Consider the following 15,414-nt stretch of genomic DNA (forward strand, 5'->3'; position numbering starts at 1 on the left):
GTTTCCAGTCCCTAACAGCGCCATTGTGAAGCAGGGTGATGTTATCTAAGTCGTATGTTGACTGAGTCCCATCCTCCCCACCCAAACTCCAGAGACACACAACAGGCAAGAACACTGCAAAGTGGCAGCCTCGCGACTCCAGAGAAAACGAGATTAATGCTGGATACCCGGTCACTCCAGGCCAGAGGCTGCCCACCTCACTCGGATTCACTTTGATTCTAGAAAGTGAAGGGGAATAACAAAAAGACATTCTCTCAGAAGTATGCAACCATGACTCAGTTAAGCCAACATCCAGCCAAGTCTCAGGCTGAAGGCAGCAGCTTTCTCAAGGGCAAGGCACGCTCCCCTCAGTAGGACAACCTACAAGATCTGGGTCTGTTGTAACTTTAAACAGCCCCACCCAGAGCTGAAGGGCCTCTACGCTGGAGTGCTCTACATGCCCCCTTGGTAAAATGGCAAATGCGCCAGAACACTGCTTCCAGGAAGATCTGTGCTGCTCAGGCTGCCACGCTACTGAGTCTGGTTTGGAAACCTCTGTAGTCCACTAAGACTGAAAACAAGGCCAGTGGCCCCACAGTGGTCATTCAGGACCTGCTATGTCTATAATAAAGGGACAAGTGCTGACAAAAGCAGCCCCCTCATCCCTAGAGAAGAGCTCAAAGCCAGCGAGTCAGCGGGCGGAGGGGCTAACTCCAGGCCAAAGTGCACCGCTGGGCATCGATACACCAGCTCCTTGGAGCTGTAATTCAGCAGCAGCACCACGTGCCCCACGGGCTTCTCCCCATGTCCTGGAAGGGAAGTAGAGAAGCCAGCTGCAGCTCAACTGCTTGAGACCACGGGTGCCGTTCTGGCTAAACTTTAGTCTAGAGGCTTTACGGCTGAAGATGGTCACCTGCCTCCTGGAAACCATGGGCCACAGAACTCAGGGCAAGGGGACTGGACAACATGGCTCTTCCTGACACCACAAAGGGTTTTCTACTTTCTGGAAGCCTTTCCTGTGGGTATTCTATCATCTCTTATACCTACCCATGTCTTCGCTGTGCGTTGCTAGGCTCTGACGCCCTCCATACAGGACTGCCTGTCCATGTATGTCACAGTCAGTACCAAGTCAGATGCCTGGGATGTCATGGGTTCTACTGTAGCTCAAGAGAGCAAGGGAGGGAAACTGAAACAGAGACCGAGGACCCAATCACACGTTCTGACCAAAGGACTACATGTGGCTGGGCTCAGAGAGCTCCTGATCTCCTAAAATATTATTTTTTTATTGCCTCAAAGTACAAGTTATGCCACAAGATGACACTTTTTGAAAAAAAAAATCCATTGCCTAGAAAAGGATTTTTTTAAAGGTCATTTCAAAGTAAAAAAATAAAAAAGAACAAAACCCACATATACACACTGTAGAGGACTGTAAAGAAATGTCTCCAACAAGCAGTATAAACATGTACAAACCAGTCCTTAGTTGCCATGGTGCCGTCAAACATAACTCAACAGGAGGAAGCACCGTGGAACAGCACCATTCAAATACCCTGTGCACTCTTGACATCTGAGTTCCAACTCAGAACCTGCCACGGAAGCATAAGCAAATCTGCTTTTCTGTACATTCCCGAAGGCAGGCAGCCACTCATGCAACTTCTGACTTCACCATAAAGCAATTAGACAGGTAAACAACTGCCCCTAAGATTGGCCAGAAGTACACCGGGCGATTCCTGAGGGCTTTCATTAGACAAGGTGTTAAAAATGGGAAGGTCTGCAGACAAAGCAAGAACGTACGGTGTGTTCACATGGTTAGAATGAGAATGGACTTCACCAAATTTCAAGTCAGCATGCCTGTTTATAAAGCCTGGCACTTGGGAGGCCAAGCGAGGAAGACTGTCGCAATTCTAAGAGCAGGCTGAGCTACAGAGCGAGACCATGTCGCAAAGAATAAACCTGCTCACAAAGCGGTGCTTCCATCCATCCTGACCTCGTGTGTGTAATGTATTCTGTAATTCTTATCAATGCTAGAATGTTCTTCTCAAATGATCTCAATTATATAAATTAATCTGCAATTTTAAAAGTTGTGCTCCAATATAAACAACCTGTCTCCAAACGCGTCAGCTCCATGCACAGCTCATATTGGGCAAAGTGCCCCTCCCCGTGCTGTTCTGTCAATGTGCTTCCATAAAACACTGTTCTCCTGTCTCAGATCTCTTGATGACATCTATCAGTACATCTAAGTTCAGATTTCCCACGGCTGTCTCTGAAGCCTTCCTTCCGAGAGTCACCATAGCATGACCAATACAACTCTGCCTCCTCAGCTGGCTTCAGTTGGCACGGCCTCAGTCTGCTGTGCTTGCAGAGGGCAAAGGGCAGCGAGCAGAGATTACAGGACAACAATCAGCTGAGGCTGGCAAGTGACAGGAGAGTCTGCCAGTACAGGGGCCACGACTCCAGGTCACTCCCAACTTAGGGCGCTGCTATGCATAGGCCAAGGTTGTTGGTAGGGCCAGTGAATGCTTTTCTTCTTCAGCGGTCAGTAAGAGCACACAGAGGGCATTATTAAATTATATCCTGCCATGTTTATTATTATCTCATAAAACAAGACATCTCCCAAAGTGCTTGCTCTCCGGAAGCTCCAGGTCTCGCAACATGTCAGTCCAGAACGGCGTTTCTTCAAGGCTCTAGAAGGCTTTAGAAGGCTCTATGCTCTTAACAGCCCTTTGATGAGGACCTCAGACAGAGCCCATTACTCATTTCCATATTTCGTCTTGTGGGACAGTCCTAATCCTTTCTTCCACGACACTCGTCTATCACAGTGACAGACGACACTTTGGCCATTGTGTCTATCAGGGACTGGTAAGACACACGCCACATCACTAACAAAGACACTTTACCGCAAACGCAAACGAGCTACAGGCCCAACAGCGGGGCTTCGGCCGCAGAAACCACGGACTTGAAACTCAAGAACGAAACCATCAGCAAGATGCGTTTAGAAGCCTCTGTCGAGAGTTCTTCTCTCCGTTATTGGTTGTAGTGTCGCTGCTCAGGTCCAAATCTGTCAAAATTAAAACCACTATTTAGAAAGGAGGACTAGCAGGGAGCATGGTGCTGTTTACTCCGCTGGGAGGACTTCTCACACAACACACACATTGTTTTACCGTGTCTGCTTCCTAGTCTGAAGTCAGGTCATTGCAAGAAAGTCAATAAACTCCCTCTTTTGAGAAAGAAAATCAAAAGGTGGCTTTGGGAGTAACCAACCACTCTTGGTTATATGAGGCCTGCTCTGCTCCAGAGGAGGGAAATCACACTTGTATAGTAAACACAGTACAAAGCCCATAGCTCAGGAGGTCCTAGGTTCTACAGAGGCCAAATGGACAAGTTATCAAACTCCCTTCTAAATATTGACGGTTCTACCCATAGATCAGTGCGACCTCGGCCGGAGAACCCTTTCTTCTGCGGTGGGCAGCAGTCAGTGCAGAGACTCACGACTGGTCTAAGCTCTGAGAACAGTGAAGTGGCTGCTGAACGCTCAGCCCTAAATGAGACATCTATTCTAATCCCCCAACCTCTAAATCAAAGCTCAGGGAATGCCTACGAAAAGGGAAAAAAATTAAGAGCAAGGGGGGCAGGGAAACAAAACACTGGCTCCTGAACATGACGTGGGTTAGTACCCAGCTCACTGCAGCGATGGTCACCTGTACAAGACAACCAACATGAGCAATCAACATCCTTGCAGGCAGCACTAACTGGAGTCACTGGGTCAGAAAAGAAAAGGAAAGGATATGAAGGTGGGAAGGGGCTATATTAGGGGATATATTGTGGGGAAGCTGGATATGATATCAAGACGTACTGTAAACACGTACGAACTTGTCAAAGAACAAACAATCGATACTAAAAAGAAGGAAAGGCAGAAGGACAAAGAGATGGGAGGTGCAGACAGGAAGACAAGACAGAGACAAGAAGATTGCTAGAAGCAGAGGCGGGGCAGGAGACAGAGAACACGACCCAGACAGAAGAACCAGAGGGCGGGTGGAGAGGAGACTGAGGAAGAAGCACAGATGGATCCTTGTTTGGAAACTCAGGGTAACAGCAATCTGTTCCCACACTCTTCCCCAGGACAGCACTGGGGCGACAGTTCAAGTGGCAGGCAGGTAAGGCAGCCCCGACTGACATAAAGGTGTGCCTGTGCAGAGAGCCAAGCCTACCTTTGAACTCCGTCATCCGGTTCCCCTGGTCCTCTCCCTTGATCTCTGCGGACATGGGGGACTTTCCATCAAAGACATCCATCTTGATCATGCCTAGGTTGGTCAGGAGGAGCATGGGATCGATGCCCTGCCCATTGCTTTTAATGTTCTCCAGCACCTTAAGACACTTGTATGATTTGAGCTCACTTATGTTCTCTTCCAGAAAGAGGTTGTAGAGGCTCAAGTCGTTGTAGCCTTCGGACTTGAAATGCAGAACATCAAAAGTGGGCAGGATTTCGTAGACCTTGAGAACATCTGTCTTCTGCCGGAACGGGACGAACAGAGTGTAGATGACCACAGGGGCCAGCAGAGCGTACACTATGAGGTTAATGAAGCTGAGCAGCTGGAAGATGCCGACGGCGATGAGCTTGCACTGAAGGCGATCGGGAATGGTGCTGTCATTGCTCAGGATGCCCGATTTGATGTTGCACAGAAACTCGTCTGAAAGTGAGGACAGGCTGAAGTAATAGCTCAAGTAGACACACGCCAGCAGTATGACGGCCAAGGTCACCAGTCGGCAGCTAATGTACTTCGTGATTAAATGACTAGAGTTCTTCTTCGTCTTCAAGTACTGCTCCACGATTGGGTACTTGAAGTGACTTTCAGATATCTCCCACAGACTGGAAAACGAAGCAAACAACAGTAACCGAGATGCTTGCCAGTCTCATCAAATGTCAAGGGCACAACACCGGCACACTGAAAACTTCAAACACACTGACTATAACTTCACTCAAGCACTAACGAATAAAACCATGCTTAAACCCTTTTTTTTTTCATTTTAATATTCTAAACATTTAAAGAGTCTTTATATGAGTACTTTGCCTGCATGTGTGTAGTGCCCTCGGGAACCAGAAGAGGGTGTTAGATGCCTGGAACTGGAGTTATAGGCATTTGTAAGCCAACATGTGGATTCTGGGAACCAAACTCAGGCCCTCTGCAGGAGGAATCAGTGCCTTTAACCACCGAGTCATCTCTTCAGGCCCCCTTTTAATAGCTTAAAGACAATTTGGTTGATTAAGTGTGAGTAATACTTAATTACCCAGGGCTCAGTGTCTATTAAATAAATTTATCCGATCCAGAATAACAGCTGGCTTATTGTTGTTGTTTTCAAACTATAATCTCTCACTGTGCAAGCAGAATAAAGTAAAGAATTTTAAGCCCAACTAGAACACATATGCTTCTACCAGGGAGGGTTAGGGAAACTCGGGGGATCCAAATGGCATTGTTCAGGTCCCCAGCTCTCCCAGAAGAGACTGCATGACAATGTTTATCTATTGTCTGGAAATAAAAGGGTAGAAAAAGGAGCATACAAAGCAGTTAATTAATAACATTGTGCACTGAAACAGAGCCTGGAATTGTGACGGCTAGTTTTCTGTCACCTTGACACTTTTCTAAGAGGGACCTCAACTGAGAAAAGACCCGTAGCGGGGGGGGGGGGGGGGGGGGGCTGTGGACAAGCTTGGGCTTCATTTATTTGACTGCTGAGTGATGTGGGAGGGCCCAGGTCACTGTGAGCCACCGAGAGCGAGCCAGTCAGCAGCTCTCCCCCATGGTCTGTGCATCCGCTCCTGCCCTGCTTGAGTTCTTGGCCTGACTCTTTCAATAATGGAATGGAATGGTAGATTGTTAGCGAAAATAATCTCTTTCCCCTTCAAGTTGCTTTTGGTCATGGTGTCTTATCACAGCAACAGAAGCCCCACGACAGGAATACGGCAAGGCGTCTTAGACACAAGACAGCTGCTGCTATTACTGGCAATGACAGAGCCAGAGGAAGAACGTGACAAGGAGGGTCTCCACCTGCTGGGGCCACTTCTCTCCTCCCTTCCATATGCTTGATTGCCCCGAATCCTCTGCGCTTTTCCATTATAGACATCAAAGCAAGCAAGCTCTGTTTGAGACTTTGATCTATCATCCCTGGGAGAACTACTTTCCAAAGGATGAGACCGGCCAGGGAAAGGAACACTGACCTGAGGGCAGTGGGGAGGGGTTGTCCCTCAGCTGGTGGCACCCAACCTACCTACCCACTCTTGGCAATCAGCACTCTGGGCTAGCCTGGCAAGAGAAAGGGCAGGGAACTCATCCTAGGATGGCTCCAGGCAGTCTTCTGGAGCTGTTACCTTTGCCCCACATTCTCATTCACGCCTGGCGGTCCAGGTCCATCTCTCAGGTCCAAGTCCCGGGCGCTCTTGGCAGCCTTGATGGCACGGTTGTAGACTTTGTCGAGCTCTTCCATGATGAACTTAAGATCTGAGCAGAGATGCGGGGCTGCCGCGAAGCGCCAGAACAGCGTGGGCAGGTACAGAAGTATGGCGAACAGCAGCAGGATGTAGGGGAAGAACTGGAAAGCAAGAGCCAGCCACGGTCAGCACGCCCTCTCAGCAGCAAGAAGCTTGGAAGCTGTCTTGACTCTGCCAGGAGCTGCTCTTGTCCCCATTTCGGGGACACACGAGCATTCCCATGTCGCTCATGGACACCAGCTTGCTGCCTGTCCATTACTGTTTTTTTCAATATCGGACCCAGAGTTGATCCTTTTTCATTCAACAGACATTAATTTGAAGGAACTGATGACTCCACAGAAACAAAGAAGAAGAGGAAGAAGAAGCACTCCCCTGTCCCATAGACTGACTCCTCAACAGAACAGAATTAAGAAACAGGTAAATGTCACAGTGACCTTTGCTGGATTTTGTTGTTGTTTTTCCTTTTACTTGTTCTGGTTTAAAGCTCTAGTTTTCTGTTTTGCTTTTTACTTCTTTGGAATCTGGGAAAATGCCAAAGAAACATTATGAAAAGCTCTGTTTTTATTTTTTTCCCCTGTCAATGGTCTGTAAAGCAGCTGGAATAAACACCTACAACCTCCAGGGTGTGGAGCGCCAGACGGTCATAGCTGGAAGAGATCTATGGTGAGGACCAGGGTTGGGGGACACACAGAGCAGGGTGTCAGGGTGTCAGGAGACTGAAGGATGCCCTGGAGCCCCATCTGATTAGAAGCCCAGGGAGGCGGGAGCACTGGGCTCCAGTGAAGCTCAGCCTTGTGGCTTGGGCCATGAGGTCACAGGGCCTCTGACCCTCAGTTTCCCCTCTCTGAAGCAGTCATGTGATACAGGTGTCATGACGAAGAAACTGGATGCATCCCATAAAGATACTAAACAAGATTGATGCCTGGCCTGTCATAACCCCCGGAGATCACCAGGAAAAGCTAACAGCAGGGCTTTTTCCTTTGAGCCCTTCTGACGACCCACAGGCTTGAGGCTAGGGGAGAGGAAGCTCGGAATGGTTTCTGGTCCCAGGTCCCAAAGCTGGGAAGTCACCCAGTTAGAATGTGACCCCCAAGCTACAACTCTGTACCCTCTACACTGCATTAGATTGCACTGTCCCAGTCCCACAGTTCACTGCAGTGACACTAGGCTCATTCTACCTGGACGCACATCCTCTCCTGACCATCTCTATGAGCACGCAGAGCCTGTGTGAGGCCCGGGCCCGTGCAGGAGGCCTGTGTGAGGCCTGCAGCAGAAAGCCTGTGCAGGAGGCTCATGCAGGAGGCTCATGCAGGAGGCTCATGCAGGAGGCCTGTGCTTGTGCCCGCAGCAGGAGACTGTGGCTGCAAAGGCAGTGTGCGCATTCCCAGAACCCCGCCAGCTTTCCCTGGGGGAACGTTTTACATGTCCATGGAACACGTCAGCTGGCACAATAGAGAAAGTAAAACCTCCAGGCTTTGGTTTGAACCCCACAAGAGTTTCCATGGCTGTCCCCTTTCCTGATCTAGGACTTAGCCCCTGGCACCCATTTCCTCTGCAACTGTGGGTTCATAGATCCCTTGGTTTTGTCTGTTTGTCTCATTTGTTTTTGAATGCATGAAACAACACATACAGGTTCACAAAGGAAATGGGTATGCCAATGCAGTTATCAAAACATGGAGAAGTCAATTGATGTGTGCTTCTCTATCACTAACCATGACACAGGCCCAGTGGACAGCCTGTTAGTACTATAGTTCTGAGCAAAGATGAGGGAACCACATTAGTCCAGACAGAGTGTGCCTTCACTGGGTGAGGAAGCCTTGCTGGTTGTATCCTACAGTAATTTTCAATGCTAACTCTAATAGAAGTTAAGAAGAAATAGGCAATCATCCACTCACAAATATCCCGAAGCTCTCATGAATCCTTCCTGGGATCCCTGATGTAACAGAAACAGAGAAAGAAACCCAGGCAACCCAAACTCGGCAGCACCCTCCAGGAGGCTGCACTCTGGGGTTCGCACGGGACGGGGTCCTTCAGTGTTAGCCTGAACTGCACTCTGGGGTTTGCACGGGATGGGGTCTTTCAGTGTTAGCCTGAACTGCACACACTGCAGGCTGGGCACGGCTGATCTAGTTTACAGTTAGCTGTGTTCATTCCATCCCTGTCTATTCTAGTCATGGTCTGTTATACAAATTAGCCCGACAGCTATATTGTTTCCTACACTGGGACAGCTAAGCACTTCCTGTGGGGGCTATGCGAAGCAGAACTATTTCTAGCTTGGACTTGTGAAATAGTTTTATAGATCATGCTCCTTTGAGGATTATTTGAATAACAGCATTTACCTTGGACTGTTCCCCCAAAGTAACAGTGTACAATCTGTGAAACACACCCGAGGAGTGTGGCATGGAGCCCAAGGGGCAAGAGAGCGCAGTGCACTGTAATTGGAAAAAAATCAGTGTTTAAGGATCTACATGGAGAGCGTTTGCAGTTTCCCAAATACCCGTGCAGCCTGGCTGCCCCTGCAGGAACGTATAGAAATGCCTTGCTTGTTAGTTTTCCCACACCCACCAAAAACAAAGGGGCCATTCTGCATGTCTTTAACATGGCATTCAAATCAATTCAACTGCAATATGAATCCAAATAGTGTTCGTTAAATTATCGCCTTGACAATCCTTTTGCCAGAGTAAGAACATGGAGAATCGCCAAGGTGTCTGCATGCGGGGAATGCTTTGTTGCCAGCGCTGCCTGCTCCACATTAGGACTGGGGTGCACATCACTCTGGTCTCTGACTGCACCCCTTGGTACAATGTCCCAACTGGTTGGCACTGTGTTCTTCCCAAGACAGCGAGACCCTCTCAGAGAACCACCTGCATCTCTTAGTATGCTGACTTTCAAATTTGTTGTTCCTGGAAGGGGTTGGGGTCACATGACCTCGGTGTGCAAGGAGCCTGAGGTTACCCAGAACAATTACCTCCACGGTCTAACTCTTCATCGAACACAAAGATCCATGCAAGCAGCTCAACAGTGCTCCCCGCGGCATATGCCGCCTGCCTTACAGGGTTAACTGGACAGGATGTGGACTCAGAAACATTCCTAGCACCTGCCCTGTGTCGGGCAGTGATGGTGCACACCCCATACCCGCCCTCCAGGTTCAAGTACCACCATCTCACCAAAGATCACACAGCCCAACAATTAGAAATCAAAACACAGCAGAGCCGCGGAGTGTAAGTACCTAGCACAGAGAAAACAGAAAAGTCCCTAGACAAAGAGGTCAGAACCGTCACAAGAGAGGCAGAGCCTACTGCTCACTGCGCTGTGAAGCACATGAGAGAGAAAGAGCAAACAAAAATAGAAGTCTGACCACGGTTCTACTCTGTGGACCTTAGAGCGTCTGCTTCCTTCTGCCTGGAAGCTTCTGTCTAGTGAGCTCTCACCTCTGCCTGGAAGCTTCCGTCTGTCTGGTGAGTTCTCACCTACCCAACATAAATACCATAAATAACAGAGACATGAGCGAGGGAGGACAGAAGGGTTGGGGCCGAATGATTGACAGAGGGTGAATAGGATCTCCTGAAAATCCAAGAACGAGGGCTGGAAAGATGTCTCAGTGTTTAAGAGAATCCCAGTTCGATTCTCAACATTCACATAATGTTTTAAAACTGCAAACTGTCTGTAACTCCAGTTACAGGGGATCTGACCTTTTCTGGGAACTGAGCACAGGTTTGTGCTACATAAGCATACATGAAGAAAAAAAGAAAAAACCCACATAAAATAAAAAAACTAAAACAAAACAAAACCAAGAACCCTTGAGTGTGAAACTGCTCAGAAATAAGGTTGTGGCAGACAGAGATATAGCCAGCTCCAGGGAGGACATAAACCACAGACCACGGCAGATACAGACCAGAGGCAGGGGTCTAGGGAGTGGAGACCTGTGCCTACCATCTGAGGAACAGGTGTGACAGGGTCCTCTCTCATCTCTGTCGGCACTTCCCCTTAGGTCTACAGATCCAGGAAAGACCAAACCCTACCGTGGAGTTTGCTCTGGTCTGTGGTGCTTGTCACAGAGGTTCTAGGGAACATCAAAAGTCTGTAAGCCAGCAACTGAACTATGAAGGCCCCACCCTGACACCGCACACAGTGGGAGACACGGGCATAGGGCGCATGATCAAAAATGCCTTGGCAAAACAACAAAGCAATTCAGAGAATGCACAGAGGTGGCAAGGCAGGTGGCCACTGCAGCAGAAGTGATGGGAATGGAGACATCCACACGGAGTGAGGACACTTGCTTGAGACAAAAGGCAGAAGCCCTGAGGACTCCAGTGGCCTCTGGCCCAGGCAGGGGTGGGGCCCAGGCAGGGGTGGGGGCGCTGGCACTGGCAGCTGACATATGCACAGGAGAGAAGAGGGAGAGGCGTGGGAGGAGATCTAAACTGGGAGACTGGCATGAGATGCCTCTACTCAAGAAGCCGCTGGGGGAGATCTGCAGTAGCAGTGGAGAGCAAGGGAGGCATACGGCTTGTGACTTAGGACTTGACAGCACACAGACAGCCGGAGTCCAGGGTACAACAGCGGAGATGACCCCAGGGAATGGGGAAGCCAGAGAAAGGACCCAGCTGCGGTCCTGTGACATCTCAGAGTCAGACAAAGAATGAATAGCGGACCAGACAGAAGGTCAGAAAGTAGGACGTAGATAAAACAAAATCATCTTGGACTTGGGAACATGAAATACAAAGGTATGAAAGATGCCGGAACTGGCTGTGGGATGTTCGCATAAAAACTCACTTAAAGACAGTCCCGAGTACGGGGAATAAAGAAGGGAGCTGTTCACCCTGAACGCTGAGGTGCAGAATGCAGACATCCGGGCGAAGACAACCAGGTGGGTGGCATCTGAGGGTGGGTACCACTCAGGGAGTCCTGGAGAGGACGGCGAGCCCAGTCTACATGGAAGATGGAAAGGACTGAGCCAGGAGAATCAGAGCCACATACATGCAAGGGGTGAAGCCTGCAGGGGACCACATGTTCCCGTGTGCTCGGCCCTGTGTGAGGGCACTTTAGAATTACATACCAGACAAAGGGTCCCTGTGCAGTGCCAAGACTTTGGGAGCCACACTGTTCCTGCGGCTGCCATTGTCCCCGCTGCAGGACTATGAAAACTGTGTGGGCTAATGGGTAAGGATGCTACCAGTTTAAAACATTCTTTGAAGAGAGGCTGGGTTTGGCTTGAGAACATGTGGCGTCCCAGTTTGCCAACCTGACCTGGGTTTCCTTTTAAAAGAGCGCCGGGGTCCTCAGACCAGTGCGTTCGCTATTATCCCTGGAGCTGCTAGCGTCTCTGATCGCTAACTCTGTCGACCTGACATAGCCTAGGACGGTGGTTTCCAACCTGTGGGTCACGACCTTGCTGTAGAATAACCCTTCTGTACGCTGTGAAGATTTGTCACGGGTTGGTTTAATAAAGACGCTGACTGGTCAGTAGCTGAACAGGATAAGGGAAAGTCAACCTGAGAATGAAGGGCAAAAGGGAGAAAGAAGGGTGGAACAGAGGGGCGGACAGCAGATGCAGGGAGAGGTGAGATGAACATACCACGTGAGAAAAGGTACCGCCACGTGGCAAAGCACAGACAAGAAATATGGGCTAATTTAAACGTAAGAGTTAGCTAGTAACAAGTCCAGCTACAGGCCGAGCATTCACAATTAATATTAAGCCTCCATGCTGGTAATTTAGGAGCAAGCTGGTAGGACAGGAAAACTCCACCTACACGACCCTTTCATGGGGCTGCCTATCAGATATCCTGCATATCAGATATTTATAACACAATTCCTAACAGTAGCAAAGTTGGTAATGAAGGAGCAATGGAAATAATTTTATGGCTGGGGGTCACCACAGCATGAGAAAATGTATTAAAGGGTCACAGCGTTAGGAAGATAAGGGTCTCGATGAGTGATCACCTGCAAAGCTGTGGGCGTGCTGTGGGAAACTGCCTTAAGTTAACTGGTGTGGGAAAGTCTGGCTCACCGCGAGAGGCACCATTCCCTCGGTGGGGTGGGAGGTGGCCCTAAACTGTGTAGGAGTGGAAGCTGAGCACAGACAAGCCACGAGCAAGCATGTATTCATTCCTCTTTGCTCTTGACTGTGGACAGGATGCGGTCTGCTGTGTTAAGTCCCATTGACTTGATGTCCCTACTGTGATGGACCATATATAACCTGGAAGTGTACATTGACATAAGTCACCTCTCCCATAAGTTGCTTTCTGCCACGGTATCATAGCAACAGAAATGAAACTAAACCAGAGACTCGCAGGCCCTGGGGACGACATCTGCCCAGGCACACGCTATTTAAGGAACACCAGCTCTACATCGATGGTGCCTGGTCAGGGCTCCAAGCCAGGCAGGCCAGCAGCACAGCTACATTCCTGGCCTTATGCCCCACCACCCAGTGTTAAAAGTTCCACCCCAGCACTGTGGGTAGGGCTCAGAGCCCTTGTCTGCATACGTTTCAGGTAATGCCACAGGCTTCATGTGAATCCTCCCACTAGGTCTCTGACTCCACATTAGAGAACTTTTGTCTGTTTTGTTAAGTACTTTTTTATTCTTATTGTTTCTTTCTTTTAAGGGCTGTTTCAAAGCGAAATCTCACCAATCTTTGCTGGACAGGAATGAAGCGAAAGAGAGTTTACCAGTCTTAGAGCGCCCCCTGCTGGTCTCCTGTGTGCACTCACATGGTCCACCAAAATCCCAGCTCTTAGTGCCACAGAAGCCATCAGCAGTGAATGAAGTGAAGAGCCAGGTGGAAGAAGAGAAAAGTCTAGCCAGCAGGGACAGTTGCCCCACTGAGGACGCCGGACCACGGTGACAGTCACTTAGACATTACACTGAAGAATGTCTTTGGGGGGTGTGAATCTCCTGGTTTAGTTGGCGTTGAATTGAGACATGTTTAAATAAACTCCAGTCTGTGAGCAACCACCTGGAGACCCTAGGCAGGACACACATGCTGCCCCCCCCACCTCTCTCCCACAGATTTGTCACTGGACTGCCACAGTGAGCACCTTAGGAAAAGGGGGTTCAGAAGATGTTCTGGGCAAAGGGGTTTTATGTCCTGAAATTTTCCCCATTTTTTTTTTGTTTGTTTGTTTAAAACTACATCAACTCATCCTATTGCACGGTTATTTAACGTGTAAGTTGTACCACTGTAAAGTATGTTTACTTTTTAAAAAAGTTTTCCGGTTTTACGTTAGTTACCTACCTAGTTTGCTTGTTTCTTCTCACTCTCCCTCCCCTCCCTCCCTCTCTCCCACTCTCTCATTCTCACTTCAAGCCCCCCCCCCACACCCCCAGGCAGGGTTCCTCTGTGTAACAACCCTGGCTGTCCTGGAACTCGCTCTGTAGACCAGGTTGGTCTCAGCTCAGAGATCCACCTGCTTCTGCCTCCCGAGTACTGGGATTGAGATGTGTGCCACTACTGCCCAGCTTAGGTTAACTATGTTTCTAGATTTTATTTTTAAACATTAACCATTATTTATTTACTTAAACATTATTTTATCTTTAAACGTTCAGTGTGGGGTACAGGAACTATGATCACCATATCTGTGCCCAACTCAAGAAACCACATCCTTATTCTAACTATCACGGGCTACTTTCCCAGTTAGAGACAATCCTGATTTCTTTTAGATATTAGACTTCTTTTAATTTTAGTTATGTGTGTGAGAGTGTGTATATCATGTTTGTGTTGGTGCTGATAAAGGTCAAAAGATGGGGACAGATCCCCTGAAATAGAGCTACAGGCAGTCATGAGCTAGCTGATATGGGAACTGTGAACCAAGCTAAAGGCCACTGAAGAGCGGTACAGGCTTTAACCACGGTCCCATCTCTTCAGCCCCAAACCTTGTTTTGTAAGGCCTGCTCTTTTCCCAGAGCTTGGCGATCAGGTACCACACCCTCAATGGCAGTGACAGTGTAAATCTTCCCTGACAGCTCTGTAAGCCAAGATGCTCCCGCCACGGGCCCTGGGGCCATCCTTCCTTGCCCCTCCCAGTACCCCTTGGCCCGGTTACAGAACACCTTCCCCACAAGTATTCCTACACGATCTCACCTCTATGCCTGCCTATGTCCAAGTTCATTCCTTGTATGAAGACACCTGCCATATTGGAGGCGGAGCCCACCCGACCCCAGGATGGCATCTCCTAAGTCACTGACTTAGCAGATCTGTTTGGATAAAGTCATATCTAAGGTACACAGGGTTAAGACAACAACATAATCTTGCAGGGGACAGAATTCTACCTTGTAGGTCACCTTGGTCTCAGTCCCCAGCATACCTCTGGCAGCATCTGGCACAGGCTACTGTATTGACAAGCTGACACTTACAGGACAACCAGTTCTTTGTGCCTACAGTATGTCTCTCCACACCACTCTGTCTTCTGTGGGCTGCTTTTCAGCCCCAACTCTCCAAGCTAGATGCCCCCCTGACTTGTCAGCATGGCACGGTCTACAGTTACCCGATGGGGGAGCCCCAAATGAGGAAGTGCTTAGATTAGCTTGGCCTGTGGGCACGTTTTAAGGGAACTGTTGTGATTACTTAAGTGATGTAGGAAGAACCAGCCTACTGTGGGCAACACCACTGCCCGGGCAGACAGTCCTAGGTGTTTAAGAAAGCGAGGCATGAGCCTGTGCATGAGTCGGAGAGCTAGCCAGCAAGCAGTGTTCTCTCACGGTTCCTGTCTTAAGCTCCTGCCCTCAGCACCGTCAGCGGCCGATTATAACCTAGAAGTGGAAGCCAAACCAATGCTTGCCTCCTATGCTGTTTTAGTCAGTGTTTACCCCAGCTGAAACAGACCCCACTGCGTCCACACCCACCCTAGAGGAGTCTCCTGGCTTCCACACCAAATTCCCGATAGACGCCAGTGCACTGAGAGCCGTCTTTCCTATCTACTCGTGGCCCAGGGGCCACAGAGCAGCTCTGGTTA

General features: G+C 49.1%; 1 protein-coding gene across 1 annotated transcript in view; it reads right to left on the reverse strand.

Annotated features, from left to right (window-relative positions):
* Nucleotides 1–201: 201 nt before the first annotated feature.
* The window catches only part of Panx1 (pannexin 1), a 51,601-nt gene continuing 36,388 nt past the window's right edge, over nucleotides 202–15,414 (reverse strand). Inside the window, exons 3-5 of the mRNA XM_038322423.1 lie at nucleotides 6,341–6,561; nucleotides 4,185–4,843; nucleotides 202–3,034 (exon numbers count right to left, since the gene is read on the reverse strand). Coding sequence (XP_038178351.1) covers nucleotides 2,955–3,034; nucleotides 4,185–4,843; nucleotides 6,341–6,561 — 960 coding nt within the window. The 3' untranslated portion in view covers nucleotides 202–2,954. The remainder of the gene's footprint in view (nucleotides 3,035–4,184; nucleotides 4,844–6,340; nucleotides 6,562–15,414) is intronic.

Source organism: Arvicola amphibius, chromosome 3 (genome assembly GCF_903992535.2).
Source record: "Arvicola amphibius chromosome 3, mArvAmp1.2, whole genome shotgun sequence".
NCBI lineage: Eukaryota > Metazoa > Chordata > Mammalia > Rodentia > Cricetidae > Arvicola > Arvicola amphibius.